A 15,987-nucleotide genomic window follows, 5' to 3' on the forward strand; every position below is an offset into this window, starting at 1 on the left:
TCTCTCTCTCTCTCTCTCTCTCTCTCTCTCTCTCTCAGTGTCTCTCTCTACCATCCTTCAGCTCATCTCTGTGCCCCATTTTCCCGTCCTCTCATAAGGGGTATCGTAAGTGGCAGGTGTGTTGCAGGGGGTGGTTGCCGTGGAAGCCTGGGAGGGGAGGGGAGGGGGGAGCTGGTAAACTGTGTGTGTGTGTGTGTGTGTGTGTGTGTGTGTGTTTTATTGCCGTGCTGTTACACATCGATTGTTTTCAGACCCCATTGGGATGTGGAGCTAATGTAGCCAACTGTCACTTAGCACAAATACTGTATGCACGCACGCACGCACGCATTGTGTGATCCATTCTAATTTATTCCCCTCTCCACTTCCACATTTCTTTCCATGCAGTGCATGGACTTGCGTTGTGGATTTATTGTCTGTTGTGCATTTGTTATTTGTACACTTCTTACTCTGTGTTGCAGCGAATTCCACCCGTGGGGGATTAATAAAGTCCTGTGTCCTGTCCTGTCCTGTCCTGTCCTGTCCTGTCCTGTCCTGTCCTGTCCTGATAGTCTGATAGTCTGAAGTTCTTCCGGGTGCTTCAAAACGCCACTGAGCAACTTCCACTGAAATTAATACTCTATGGTCGTGTTGTGACACATTGTGAGCTTCTAGATCTCCTATTTCCTGCCGAACGTTGGCCACAGAATATGGACGCTATATCGGGTTCACGGCGTGGTTCAAGAATGCTGACTAGAAACTCTCGGCTTCCTGCCCATCTTTATCCAGACCGAGCCTTTTTTCACCCAGACTGCGTGCCCTCTCCGCCACCCCCCCCCTCTGGTCATGAAATATTCACCATTGTCTCTTTTGTCAGCTGAGCGGAGGCTAATACCCTGCTTAATATTTAACTATGTTAACATCAGAAGGTCAGACTCGGTTTTTAACACATGTCTCATGCTGCGCTGTGTGTAATCACTTCCCCACGTAAAGATGCATGTCAGCTGTGCGTTTTGGTGTGTATAAATCCCAGGCTCAGCTAATGGGTATTAAATGTGCTAATTATAGTGTGTGATTAGTACTAGTAAATTATTCAAGCTTCGTTAGGAAGCAGCCTATTACGTTCACCCCCCCACACGTTATCTTTCTGTGTCGATTGCTCTCTCTCTCTCTCTGGCTTTCTCTGCAACTCACTCGCTATATCTCTCTCTCTCTCTCTCTCTCACTGACACTCAGCCTCAGAGTCTTAGTGGAGTTATGTGAAGTCATTCAGTCATTTTAGTTGTTGTTTTGTTTTGTTTTAACTATATCTAATACTGGACTTCCAACTGTATTCCAAATATCTTGTGTACTGTATGTTTGGACCCCAGGAAGAGTAGCCTTCACTGCAGTAAGGACTAATGGGGATCCATAATAAACAAACAATAAACAACATTGCTATATGTTCATTCAGTAAATGGTAAAATGGTAAATAGTGCATTTATATAGCACTTTTATCCAAGGTGCTTTACATAGATTGTGCATTACATTCACCCATTCACACACACACACACACACACACACACACACACACACACACACACACACACACACACACACACAAACACACACACTCATACACCGATGGCGGCGGAAACCATGCAAGGCACCAACCAGCACATCGGGAGCACTCAGGGGTTCAGTGTCTTTGCTCAAGGACACTTCGACACCAACTCTGGGGGAGACCCGGGTTCGAACCGGCAACCTTGCGGTTATCATCCAGCCACTCTATATACCGCTGAGCCACCGCCGGGCCCATTCAGTGGTCAGCTGCAGGGCCAGAGGATCTCATCCATTGATGACTTTAGTGGTTTTCAACCAGTGGTCCGGGGACCACCATGTGGTCCGTGAGGAGGTTCCAGGTGCGGTCCCCCAGCTAAATGATGGAAAGTCGTACAGTATGTGTTAACCAAATGGACCCTTACGGCGCCATACGGCGTACGGCTCCATTTGGTTTCATTTTACGCTCTCGAGAGTTGGATTATTGTTAAACATCTGCATTTACTTAAAGGGACACTTCACCCTTTTTGCAAAAAAATATATGTTAATGACGTTTAGGAGCTTTAGAACACTTTCCTGGGGGTCTTTATGTGTGTAATATGTGGTTTTAGATATTTTAGATTGTAGCAGTGAGCCTGTTGTCTCTGATGTCATGGACACTGGGCTCACTTCCTTCCTGGACTACATGTTGTCTCAGTAAAACAGCTCTCCCCCTATCCACAAGGAGGAGCAGTGCACCAAAGAATTATGGGAATTGTAGTCCAGGAAGGTAGTGAGACCAGTGTCCATGACATCAGAGACAACAGGCTCACTGCTACAATCTAAAATATCTAAAACCACATATTACACACATAAAAAACCCCAGGAAAGTGTCATTAACATATATTTTTTTGCAAAAAGGGTGAAGTGTCCCTTTAACAAGACGTCTACGCAATTAGTGAATGTAGAAGAATTGTTGTTGGAATTATTGGAATTAGAATTTTTGACAAAATCCTACCCAACGATAACGGAATAATATGTAAGTCTTGCGTCTGAGAAGCGGAATCTCCTCAAGTCGGGGGGTCCGTGGCTTTAGTTCTGAATAAGTAATGGTCCTTGCCATGAAAAGGGTTGAAAACCACTGCACTAGAATATTTAACCCATTCTGACCTGAGATCAGATTCATACGAGGTTTCCACGGGACACACACTGGTCTGATTAACCCATTCTGACCTGAGATCAGATTCTAAAAATGTCAGTCGTTCTTCGAATTTTTCAAAAATAGCAGACCTACAAGCTCGTAGCGCGCCACTCGGTGGCGCGCTATGAGCTTGTAGATCTGCTATTTTTCAATAGCTAAAGCATAACATGATGCTAACACCAAAATGGGTGCCAGGTCAGAATGGGTTAAGCATTATGTTATACTTTAGCTATTGAAAAATAGCAGATCTACAAGCTCATAGCGCGGCACCGAGTGTCGCGCTATACGAGCTTATGTAGATCTGATATTTTTGAAAAATTGTGAAAATGTGGCAGTGTTTGTAACTCAAATCTTTGCTTCTGAAACAACATATTTTCAGATGGGGGTCGGCGGCAATTACATATATTTTTTGCGGGTCCTTGACATGAAAACGTCTTAAGGGCAAAATGGATTCATTGGATATACGAAACACTGCGTTTTACACCCGTTTAGCTTGTGTGACCCCATCAGAACATCCGGGCGACCCACTTCCCTGGCATCCCTGTCCACGGAGAGGCAGAGAATGAGGCTGTGTTGTGTTGTGTTGTGTTGTCTAGCTGTCACCTTGGCTCACGGCCATTAGACTGTTGTTTGGGTGCGAGGCTGTTAGCCTGTCTCTTCAAATGCCTCAAATATATGTGAATCTATATGCAGTGTCTGAGTTTGTGCTGCACGCACGTGTTGCGTGTGTGTGTGTGTGTGTGTGTGTGTCTGTGTGTCTTGAGAAGTGCGTGACCTCTCAAGTCACGTGTGTGCTTGTGCCAGGGCGTGTGCGCGTGTGTGCATTGTCTTCTCCCTGTGTGTGTGCGTGTGTGTGTGTGTGTGCGCGCGTGTGCGTGCGTGCGTGTGTGCGTGCATGCTGGACAGATAAGACAGGCGAAAGTGATGGCCTCTGTAGGCGATATACGACATTGAGGTGACAGAACCCAATCCCTCACAAAACTATTTATATCACACAGACACACACACACTCACACACACACACACACACACACACACACACGTGTCCTCTGTCCTGATGAAACAGGGTGGGGCTCATGCAGGCGTCGTATAGAAGTTGTTGAATATGGAGGGCTCTGGGTGGACGTTCATTGTGTTCCTGCATGCTGACCCTCACCCTTTAATGAGCGCCGCAATGTGCGCGTGTGTGTGTGTGTGTGTGTGTGTGTGTGTGCGTGCGTAGAGCAGTGTTTAGGTTAAGCCATACTGTCACCGTGTAAATGTCAGGCCATTGCTCTCGTTAGTTCTCTTCTCGCGCTGAGCGCACGTGTAAACACGTATACAGTGCGGTTTGAGTGAGCGTGCGTCTGTGTGTACACATTTGCTCCAGTGTCTGTGACGTTGTGGCATGTACAGTATAGGTCTGTATAGGTATGGATTGATGCAGAACCAGAGAAATCCAGTAACATTCAGGCTGGAGGATGGTGCGGGTATACAGTAGGTGTCCTAGTTATTGTTGTCACCCTGCTCTATTATTAGAACTGTATACTGGACTGTCATCGTGATCATCACTGCACAAATCACATCTCTTTCCCTCTCTGTTTTCTTTGAAACACTGCCTTCTGATCAGCCACTGGCTCTCGCAGACTTGCACGCACACATGCGCAGTCACACACCCACCCGTTTGCGTGAGCACACACACACGCATAATAATAATAATAATAATATCTCCCTTAATGCCTGAAGCGTAATTCCCCTTTAGCAAGAGACCCAGGTTAAAACCCCAGTGGCTACATACTGTATGTGTATAGGAACAAACTAATACAGGCCCCATATCCACCACCACACACACACAATTATAAATAATGGAACATTCCATTGTTTTGTTTTTTTCCCCCAAGTCATTTTTCCCTTGGCGCAGAGGACTAAATCACAGAGCTGTCATCAGTTTCCAAAGGGGTGGAGGCTTTATAGGCACTCAACTTTTTCCAATAAGTGGGCGTATTTTTTTATTATTTATGTGTGTGCAGGGCAGGGGTATAGTTCTTGCTGTGTTGTTTTGTCAGAGTGTGTCATTTCCAGGCCGTGCCGTTGCTCTCACAACTTTGGCCTGTGGTCTGACTTTGTTGCGTGTTTGTTCCTGCAGTGACTTTATATACGAGACTGAAAAACTATTGTTTCTCTGTTTTCAAACGACTAGGAAGTCTTAGTTGTTTGTTTATGTCTTGACTGAATTGCTAGGTTATATCACCTGTGCACACTTGCAGTGTGGCAGGCATATCTCCATTAAAGTCTCTCTCTCTCTCTCTCTCTCTCTCTCTCTCTGTAACTGGGTGCATGCCAGTGAACCTGTAACGCCCCAGTCTTTACCCTGTCTGTATTAAAGGAACACTGTTATTTCAGTGTGTATAATGCGTGGAGTGACAGAGGCCTCTCTGCATGCTCTAGAGATGGTGATACTGCTATATTGAGTGGTCTTTATCACAGTATCACATACAGCACAGTGCACGCACACACACACGCACGCATGCACGCGCGCACGCACATACATACACGCAGGCACACGGACAGTACATGATCTTGCTGTTGGGCTAAAAGTAAAACCTTGTATGTCCATATTTCATCTTTTATTAATGTGTTTTAACCTTTTTTCCGCAAACGAACGCATCTCTTCGTCATGGCTATATAACTGTCATAGCAGAAATAGCCGATCTACGAAGCTCACATGAAAGGATTCACTCCATCCGACATAGCAACGATGTATACACATTATACACATTTACATAAAAGTAGAAAAAAATAACCCTCTCATTGGCAGATAATATGTACACACACAGACACGTTGCAAAGATACATATACTGTACACACATGCATGAATACCATAGACATGCCAATATCAACTGGCATGTCTGTTTCATTCCGAACGCATCGACGTCCTGGGAATGGCATTATGCTGTACTCATATGCAGCCATCTAGGACCGTAAACATTAAACACTCTGTCTGAACCAGATGTGTGTTTCATTACTCGTCGTCTATGGCTGACGAAAGCCCTGCCTTTTTTTTATTTACAGCAGGAATGAAAAGACCACATGAGACACGGCCAAACTGCTACAATCACTTATGTGGATGTAGTACACGCTCACACACATGCACCCACGTGCGCGCACAGTGCACACACACACACACACAGACACAGGCATGCATGCACATGCAATCCCTTATTTGTACAAATCAGATATTAACATTTACATAATTTAGGATTAATGTAACGGGATTAAAATTTGCATAGTAAATTATATAAGTGCATCCTCTCATCCGTCAGAATAATCACCATCTCTGCCTGCCGAGGTGTGCGTGTGCGTGCGTGCGTGTGTGTGTGTGTGTGTGTGTGTGTGTGCGTGTGCGTGTGTGTGGGTCGTCAAGTGTAAAAGGGAATGCATAATTCTAAATGAAAGATGCTGTGTAGTGTATGTGGGCCCAGCAGGTCGTGGCTTATTCCTCTAACAGTGGCCATACTTTGAATTGAGGTATATGTAGATCAGTGGTTCTCAAACCTTTTCATTCCAAGGACCCCTAAATTGACACCAATTAGCCCGTGGACCCCCTATTTGAAATGATATGCCCGCGGACCCCTCCATAAATGAAGATTTCTTCACGGCTCTATAGCAGGGATTCTCAAGCCGTTTCATTTCAAGGACCCCCCAGTTTTGACACGCATTCGTCTATACGGACCCCCGTTTAATGACTTATATCTCTGGGACCCCCAATTTATATTGTAAAATCAATGTTAATGTAACTCTGAGAGTGTACAAATGGACACTAATGGGTCCATTTGGTTCCATTTGTACACACAGACCCATTACAGATCCATTTGGTTCCAAACTATCATTTAGCTGGGGGACACCCCTGGAACTCTCTCAAGGACTCCTAGGGGTCCCCGGACCCCACTTTGGGAACCAACTGGCATAGATAATGCTGTGGTGGCCAATACAGCCTCTGCACATGACACTCAATCTTACAGTTCATTTGAGGGAGGCTCGATCAATATCTGTGTACATGACTGACTGTCACTTTGACTCAGTGCCAGAATTGACCCCCCAAAAAAACCTGAGCTGTTCTAAGTGGACACAGACTAGAGAGGCAAGCTGAGAGGGAGATAGTGTAGTGCAATAGTTGTCGACATGGGGTTCGGGCCGGGAGGGACCTCCATGTTTTTACTGGTGTAAAAAAAAAGATTATTATTATTCAAGTATTTGTATTGAAGTTTGCACATAAGGACAGGACAGACAACAGATACATGACAACAATTATACAGAGTTATACAAGTCTGAAATACACTGGTGTAAAAAAAAAAAGATGGAACCAAATCTATTATTGGTTCCATTTGTGCACTTTCAGAGTTATAAAATAACACTGTGGAAATTCTACACAGTGCAGATTTGGGATCTCCACTCACAGAGACCAGAAGATGGTATCAATCACATGGGGGGGGGGGGGGTGGAAGGGGGTGAGGAGAGGTGTGACATTTTAACCCATTCTGACCGGGAACCCGTTTTGGTGTCAGCATCATGTTATGCTTTAGCTATTGAAAAATAGCAGATCTACAAGCTCATAGCGCGCCACCGAGTGGCGCGCTACGAGCTTGTATAGGTCTGCTATTTTTGAAAAATCGAAGGAACGACTGGCATTTTTAGAATCTGATCTCAGGTCAGAATGGGTTCATCAGAACCAGTGTGTGTCCAGTGGAAACCTCGTATGAATCTGATCTCAGGTCAGAATGGGTTAACCACCACATCAGCCCACACAGGGGGCAGATGTACAGTATACAGTATCATCTACGGTACAAAAGAGAGAGAGAGAGAGAGGATCGTACTTGTTTCAAGTATGATCCTGCAGTCACAGGACTTTGTTTGGGCATTCCAAATGTCGTCTGCATCAGCGTTGTGTTGTTTATTTAAAACATTGCACAATCCTCGAACCATGCAGCTTGTCAATATGGGAGCGGGACTGAACAAGGCCTTTTTTTCTCCTTTTAGAGAGAACATACCGACATGTTGGCACTGTGTTCAGGTTCAGGTTTATTTGTCATGTGTATAGATAGATACAGAGTATAAATACAATGGAAATTATTCCAGAACACCGACGACAGGGCACTGTGTTCAGGTTCAGGTTTATTTGTCATGTGTATTAGATACAGAGTATAAATACAATGGAAACTATTCCAGAACACCGACGACAGGGCACTGTGTTCAGGTTCAGGTTTAGTTGTCATGTGTATTAGATACAGAGTATAAATACAATGGAAATTATTCCAGAACACCGACGACAGGGCACTGTGTTCAGGTTCAGGTTTATTTGTCATGTGTATAGATAGATACAGAGTATAAATACAATGGAAATTATTCCAGAACACCGACGACAGGGCACTGTGTTCAGGTTCAGGTTTATTTGTCATGTGTATATAGATACAGAGTATAAATACAATGGAAATTATTCCAAAACACCGACATGACACTGCGTGTTCCAAACGAAATGCTGCTGCATTTTGTGAGCAAATATCACTCCAGTATAAAAGACAAGAATGACTCAAGTCATAATAAAAGCTCTCGTTTATGAACATCTATATTATTCAGTTTGTGTGCCACAGTGTCTATACCTCAGCCCACGGCTTCACGTTGAGGCGAATGCATCCAATTGGGCTTCACGTTGAGGCGTATATGCAGCCAATAGGGCTTCACGTTGAGGCGCATGCAGCCAATTGGGCTTCACGTTGAGGCGCATGCAGCCAATTGGGCTTCACGTTGAGGCGCATGCAGCCAATTGGGCTTCACGTTGAGGCGTACGCAGCCAATTGGGCTTCACTTTGAGGCGTATGCAGCCAATTGGGCTTCACTTTGAGGCGTACGCAGCCAATTGGGCTTCACGTTGAGGCGTATGCAGCCAATTGGGCTTCACGTTGAGGCGTATGCAGCCAATTGGGCTTCACGTTGAGGCGTACGCAGCCAATTGGGCTTCACTTTGAGGCGTATGCAGCCAATTGGGCTTCACGTTGAGGCGTATGCAGCCAATTGGGCTTCACTTTGAGGCGTATGCAGCCAATTGGGCTTCACTTTGAGGCGTACGCAGCCAATAGGCCTTCACGTTGAGGCGTATATGCAGCCAATAGGGCTTCACGTTGAGGCGTACGCAGCCAATAGGGCTTCACGTTGAGGCGTACGCAGCCAATAGGCCTTCACGTTGAGGCGTACGCAGCCAATAGGGCTTCACGTTGAGGCGTACGCAGCCAATAGGGCTTCACGTTGCACCGTTCAGACTATGGGTTGTATGGGTAAGTCTCCCATTGGCTTAGAGGGAGCCTAGAGGCAGCCTATCATGAAAAAGTGTCCACTATACGGTCTCTACTATAGAGGTATGCGTAAACGTTGTCCAGCTGCTTTTCAAGCACAAAAGAGTGGGCTGTGAAGTTTGCTGTACACAGATTGCAAATTGAACCCTGCATGCAGCTACTGGAGAACATGTACCCCTACAGTACCTGGCATTAACCCATTTTGACCTGGGAACATTCTACAAATGTCTTCTAGATCCTGACGGTTTTCTGAGTCGAGAACATTTTCATGTCAAGGACCCCCAAGATTATAATGTAATTGGCCTCCGACCCCCATCTGAAAATATGTTGTTCCAGCGACCCCCCAGAAGCAAAGATTTTAGTTAAAAACATTCCTTCTGAAAAAATCTATTCCAAAATTTGCGCCACATTTTCACGATTTTTCAAAAATAGCAGACCTATACAAGCTCGTATAAGCGCGCCACTCGGTGGTGCGCTATGAGCTTGTAGATCTGCTATTTTTCAATAGCAAAATTAAATGAAAGTGCTGGGATTGAGTCGAGTGGAGTTTAATCCGGTAATGTTTCAACTGGCACTTGGGTCTGTGGATACACAGAGAGAGAGAGAGAGAGGAGATGGGTGGTGGTGGTGGTGGTGGTGGAGTGCATCAAATAGACATCCTTGGGCAGTCCGCCTGATGTGTCAGTCTTGATCTAAGCCACACCTGCTGCTAGCCATAGAGCGAGACAGAGAAGAGGAGAGAGAGAGAGGGAGGGAGGAGAGAGAGAGAGAGAGAGAGAGAGAGAGAGGGAGAAGAGAGAGAGAGAGTGGGAGGTATAGTGGCGTGTATAGCATGCCTCTACACACACACACACACAGTCACAGGCAGAGCAGTCGCTGAAGCGAGCGGTCGGCTTTACTCTCTCTCTCTCTCTCTCTTGCTCTCATACATGCTTGCGTCCTCCTCCCTCTCCCCTCCTCTCCTCCTCAGCAGCAAGGAGAGGGTCTTTTTGCCTCCTGTCATCTTATATAGAGAGAGTGGGGGGGCTGTAATTAACTCGACTCTGCAGGATCCCCTTCACCAATCAACGCCGGTATAAGCAAAACGAAGCAACTGAGACGTCTTGCTCGTCGGACACTGGAAATAATTGTCCACCTCGACCCTCAGGATTGGGGAATTTTGCTCAGGACAGCTATAGAGAGAACACACATTTGACATTGGCACACATGCACTGTCTGTTCTGTTTATTCCGTCATTCCTGAAGAGGGAAACAGGTGGGATCAGCCTGATGCTCGTCCACTTAGACTGATGCGGGAGCACTCGAGGAACCAGGCAGCGGAAACGGCAATCGTTCACACTCATCAACAACGCCACATCGCAGCGGGCAGAGACTCAACAGCTCAGCATCAAGTGACACTGCATGTGCCCGTAGTGCTCTCGAGCGGAGTGTGTGTGTGGAGCTAATTGTTCCCGCATGTATACAGTTTCATGTGCTTTGAAGAAATACTCCGGTATACAGTATACAGCGATATAGCGTGGACGTGCATGAGCGAGTGGGATTAAAAGCGTGGGACTTTTCCACCCCGTCTCTCTCTCCGTGGGAGAGGAGAGTCCACACAGTGGGGGGAGACCGCCATCCTCGTGGCCCCTGCCGCCGTCATGAAGTCGGGTCTGCCCAAACCCAGGCCGGTGCACAGCGCTCTGCCCATCCCTCAGGTCCCCCCCAGTCGGCCCTCTGCCCTGCAGCTGTCCGCCGGGCCCCTCAAGCCGCCCCCCTCCTCCTCCTCACAACAACAACCTCCCCGGCACCACCACCACCACCACCGTGTCCCCCCGGTGCAGGGCTGGGAGCCCCCGAGAAGCAACGCTCCGAAGGCGGACATGACACAGGTTAGAGAAATGAGACCGTACGCCGCCCGCCGGCGTCTTTCAAGTACCACGCAGGTTTCTGTGGCATTATAAATTGTCATTTGTTTGGAGGGGCGCTATAAGCCCAGCTTTGTGTGTGTGTAGTGTGTACCCCATAGCGATGATTTGATTGGCGGAGCACCTCCATAACGATGATTTCATTGGTTGAGCAATGTACGTATTAAGGATAAAAAGTCAGGACAGAAAAGCCAATGTGCACGAATATGTCCTGTGGCTTGTGTCTGTTTTTCAGAGGTGTGTGTGTGTGTGTGTGTGTGTGTGTGTGTGTGTGTGTCCGTGTCCTGGGTGACTAAACACAGAATACCCTGATCACTGCATGCTCTTATAAGGTACTCTGCACTCCTGCATCAGTGAGACAAGTGCAGCCAAAATACAGGGTGTATTATTCCTGGAAAGGAAAGAGAATGCCCCCCCGCCCCCCCTCTGTCTCCAACAGTGTGATGCTGATGTGCAGACGACTGGCCAGCTGGCTATAGTGGCTAGCAGGGTGACTGTGCTGTGCTGTGCTGTGCTGGCTGTGTTGGCTGTGTTTGTGTCCTGTTGGCTGAGCTTACTTAGCAACCCTTGAACAAAACGCAGGAGATGGCGAGAGACGGAGAGAGAGAGAGAGAGAGAGAGAGAGAGAGAGAGAGAGAGGGGAAGGGAGAGAGATATCACTCCAATGCCATGTAAGGTTGTGCAGAGGGAAAGTAGGCGTGCGTGCGTGCGTGCGTGCGTGCGTGCGTGCGTATGAGCGTGTGTGTGTGTGTGTGTGTGTGTGTGTGTGTGTGTGTGTGTGTGTGTGTGTGTCCAAGTGTCCCATGAGCAAAGCACTTAACCCCTAACTGCTTCCTTGGTGCTGCATTAACAGCACCCACTGCTCCTCGTAGTTTGGATAGTTAGGATGGGTACATTCTAACTATTCTATTCTATTCATAAAAAAAACGAGTGGTGCAACTCCCCTCTCTCCCCCCCCTCCTCTCTCTCTCTCTCTCTCTCTCTCTTTCTGCTCCGTCAGATTAGCTTTATTATGGATATCAATCCGCGTCACTGAGAAGTATTTTTTCATTATTATTTTGGCTCGGCATTTTCCTTCTTTAGCGAACCTAGACAGTCAGAAGTTGGATTTGCGTCCAGCAGGTGGCAGCCATGTCACATACTTCTGTCGTTCCAATTTCACGCATGCGCACACCACTCGTGCTCATTCACGTATACACAAACAGGTACACGGACATTGCTGGTTGTAGGAGTGGTTGCACCACTCAAAAATCAAAAAAAGGATTGGTACATTCTAGGGCTATAGGACTGAGACGTAGCCTGCGGAGTCAGTTCATGCAGACGTACTCGTGGGGGTTCATGCCATGCTCAAAGGTGTGTCAAACTTGTGTCAAACTTTTATTTTTGTGAAATGACAAAGGAACGTGGATACTGTTCATTCAAGTGCTGTGGATGATATAAAACATTTGAAAAGGGAAGGGTGACTGCTGTTTAATTCTCAACTGTTCTGGATCTCATTATTTACATTGCTTTCTATCTAGCACCTCTGCTGGAACACTCCATCATTGCAGTTCCTGTTTACACTGCACATGTGCAAACCTCCTGCAGGATCCTAGGCCGCGCCTCCGTGCTCTGTCCTCTTTATTTGTCCTATAGGTTTTTATGTGATGTTTTCTCCCACCACCACCCCAGCACCACCGGTGGGCTCTGTTGCTCCCCATGGGGGGTTTTATTGTATATCTATCTATCCAGCAGAGCAGAACGACAATTCAAATATCATATGCGAGTACCGGTATATACTCATTCTGTAATACATACTGTATTGGTAAATCGAATAGAGTTGTCTGACTGAACCTTAATTAATCAGTTTTTTTATTAATGAATTACAGGAATAATAACGCGATTAATTATTTTTACTCATTTTAATCACGCTTAGTTTTTGCACCACTGAACCTTTTCTCACGAATTGCAGGCGTATACCGATATACCGCGTAAACCTCACTCATTGGGGAGCCCGCTGGCCTAGCGGTACAGGCGCATCATGCCACATATATAGGCCTGACGCCACGTGTTCGAGTCCCGTTCATGACGACCTTTGCTGCGTGTCTCTCCCCGTCTCTCTCTCTCTCTCTCTCTCCCTCTTTCCTGTCAGTCTGAACTTGATACTATCAATAAAGGTAGATAAAGCCAAAAACATATCTTTAAAAAAATAAAAGTACTCACTCATTGTATACCAAAATCCGTTTTAACTGATAAAAATGCTTCTCAGGTCAAATATTGATATACAATTAAAATGTGATTAATTTAGATTTAGAACCCCTTTTGGTGTTAGCATTATTTTATGCTTTAGCTATTGAAACATAGCAGATCTACAAGCTCATAGCGCGCCACCGAGTGGCGCGCTACGAGCTTGTAGGTCTGCTATTTTTTGAAAAATCGAAGAAAGACTGACATAGAAACATAGCTTTTTCCGAAAACTGTCAGGATTTAGAAGACATTTTTAGAATCTGATCTCGGGTCAAAATGGGTTTTAACAGCTCCGTATAATAAATGCAGAGGACACATTTCACATACTGCATGTGCAAAATGTGAAACGTGCGCACTGTGACAAGAGGTATACCCAAAATATTGGGGACTATAATATTAACACCATCTATGCCTTCCTGCATGGCCACACCGACCAGAGATACAGAAGAACACGGTCGGGAGGATTGGTTGGTTGGGGGTGCAACATTGAAGCTGCAGGCTCTATATAGACCTAATATGGACTCAAGCCACTGGGGAGATAGATATATGCGCATGCACGTGAGTGTGTGTAACAGTGTGTGCGTGTGTGTGTGTGTGTGTGTGTGTGTGTGTGTGTGTGTGACTGTGTGCGTGCATGTGTGCGCGCGCCGTGCATGCATGCGTGTTGCGTGTGCATGTGAGTCATTGGCTCCAGTTTGAACACAGTCTGGTCCTGCAGGGTAAGGTTTCCACTGAGTTGAAATGAGGAAGCAATCTCATGAGAGCTGCTGCTGCTGATGTCTTGTAACACACTGACACCTGCTCTGCTATTGGCTCTGCTGATGTCTCGTACACACTGACAGCTGCTCTGCTATTGGCTCTGCTGATGTCTCGTATACACACTGACACCTGCTCTGCTATTGGCTCTGCTGATCTACCTGCTCTGCTATTGGCTCTGCTGATGTCTCGTATACACACTGACACCTGCTCTGCTATTGGCTCTGCTGATGTCTCATACACACTGACACCTGCTCTGCTATTGGCTCTGCTGATGTCTCGTACACACTGACACCTGCTCTGCTATTGGCTCTGCTGATGTCTCGTACACACACTGACACCTGCTCTGCTATTGGCTCTGCTGATGTCTCGTATACACACTGACACCTGCTCTGCTATTGGCTCTGCTGATGTCTCGTACACACACTGACACCTGCTCTGCTATTGGCTCTGGTGATGTCTCGTACACTGACACCTGCTCTGCTATTGGCTCTGGTGATGTCTCATACACACTGACACCTGCTCTGCTATTGGCTCTGCTGATGTCTCGTATACACACTGACACCTGCTCTGCTATTGGCTCTGCTGATGTCTCGTACACACACTGACACCTGCTCTGCTATTGGCTCTGCTGATGTCTCGTATACACACTGACACCTGCTCTGCTATTGGCTCAGCCAAACCTCTGGTCTGCAGGCCAGGAAACACACTGATTTCCATTTTATTTTATCTTTTCCATCTCCTCACTTTGTTTTCCTCAACATAAAGCAGCAATAACAATAGCAAGACATAATTAAGAATGACAAGTAGTAAGATATAGGAAGCTAAGTATGTACATTAATCATCGTGGTATGCGTTGGTGTGCCTGAAGGTGCTGTGTGCACGGGTCCCACTATTGTATTATGCACATATATTATGTGTGCGGTATAATGTAAATGAGCATCTATTTACATTTACTTACATGTGCGTTTATGTGCAGGAGTGCAGCATTAATTTGTATAGTGTCAGGTGCCTGTGTGTGTGTGTGTGTGTGTGGTGGGCGTGTTTAATCCATTCTGGGGCGGGAACCCCTTTTGGTGTTTCAAGCATCATGTTCTACTTTAGCTGTTGAAAAATAGCAGATCTAAAATGTGGCGCGAATCACAGGCAGCGAATGTTTTTAACTCAAATCTTTGCTTCTGGGGGTAACAACAAAACAACAATATATTTTCAGATGGGGGTCGGCGGCCGATTACATATATTTTTGGGGCGTCCTTGACATGAAATATTGAGACAGAGAAGATATAGAAACATCAGTTTTTTTTCAGAAAACTGCCATGATTTTAGAAGAAATTTTTTAAATGTTGACGTCAGGCCTTAAATGGGTTAAATTAGGGATGTACGATATCATCGGTAGCATAATCGGAGTCGCCCGTATAGATCTGCTATTTTAGAAAAAACGTGAAAATGTGGCGCAAATCTTTGAATATATATATTCTATTTCAGCGAACGTTTTTAACTGTAATCGCCACTGTAAATGCCATTTCGGTATCGGAAACGGTCACAAAATAATCCAGATTATTTAATCGGTTTTCACCAGCAAAAAAAATGAAAGATTTGAAAATTAATCAATGGGTTCAATATAAATCAAAAGTTTCTAGTAGGCCTACCACCTCTATTCTAGAACAAAAGCCAAATCAAATATGATATAAAATATTAAGTACTTTAGATTTTTCTACACCTAATTTGTGTACTCATCTCATTCAGTAGTATAATTCAGTTGTGAAAACAGATAATAATCAGTAAGGACTTTTCATCTCTCTCTCTCTCTCTGTGTCTCTCTCGCTCTCTCTCTCTCTCTCTCTCTCTCTCTCTCTCTCTCTCTCTCTCTCTCTCTCTCTCTCTCTCTCTCTGTCTCTCTGTGTCTCTCTGTGTCTCTCTCTCTCCCTGATTATTTGCTTGGAATAATAATAGGTTTTAATCCTTGTGTCTCAGAAAATAGGAAGACATTCGAGGAAATCTGAGGAATTACTTCATGTATCGTGGAGCTGAGACACAACCAATACAGCAAGACCACATGCTGAGACACGCACACGCA

At 45.8% G+C, this 15,987-nt stretch overlaps 1 protein-coding gene across 4 annotated transcripts in view; it reads left to right on the top strand.

Annotated features, from left to right (window-relative positions):
- The first annotated feature begins 9,962 nt into the window (after positions 1-9,962).
- The window catches only part of nav2a (neuron navigator 2a), a 158,074-nt gene continuing 152,049 nt past the window's right edge, over positions 9,963-15,987 (top strand). For 2 of the 4 annotated variants that reach the window (XM_080766478.1, XM_080766479.1), the window contains exon 1: positions 9,963-10,892. In XM_080766478.1, coding sequence (XP_080622604.1) covers positions 10,662-10,892 — 231 coding nt within the window. In that variant the 5' untranslated portion in view covers positions 9,963-10,661. The remainder of the gene's footprint in view (positions 10,893-15,987) is intronic. The other 2 variants (XM_080766480.1, XM_080766481.1) reach the window with 2 other exon arrangements.

Source organism: Protomyctophum bolini, assembly GCF_963924005.1.
Source record: "Protomyctophum bolini genome assembly, chromosome: 1".
Classification (NCBI taxonomy): Eukaryota; Metazoa; Chordata; class Actinopteri; order Myctophiformes; family Myctophidae; genus Protomyctophum; species Protomyctophum bolini.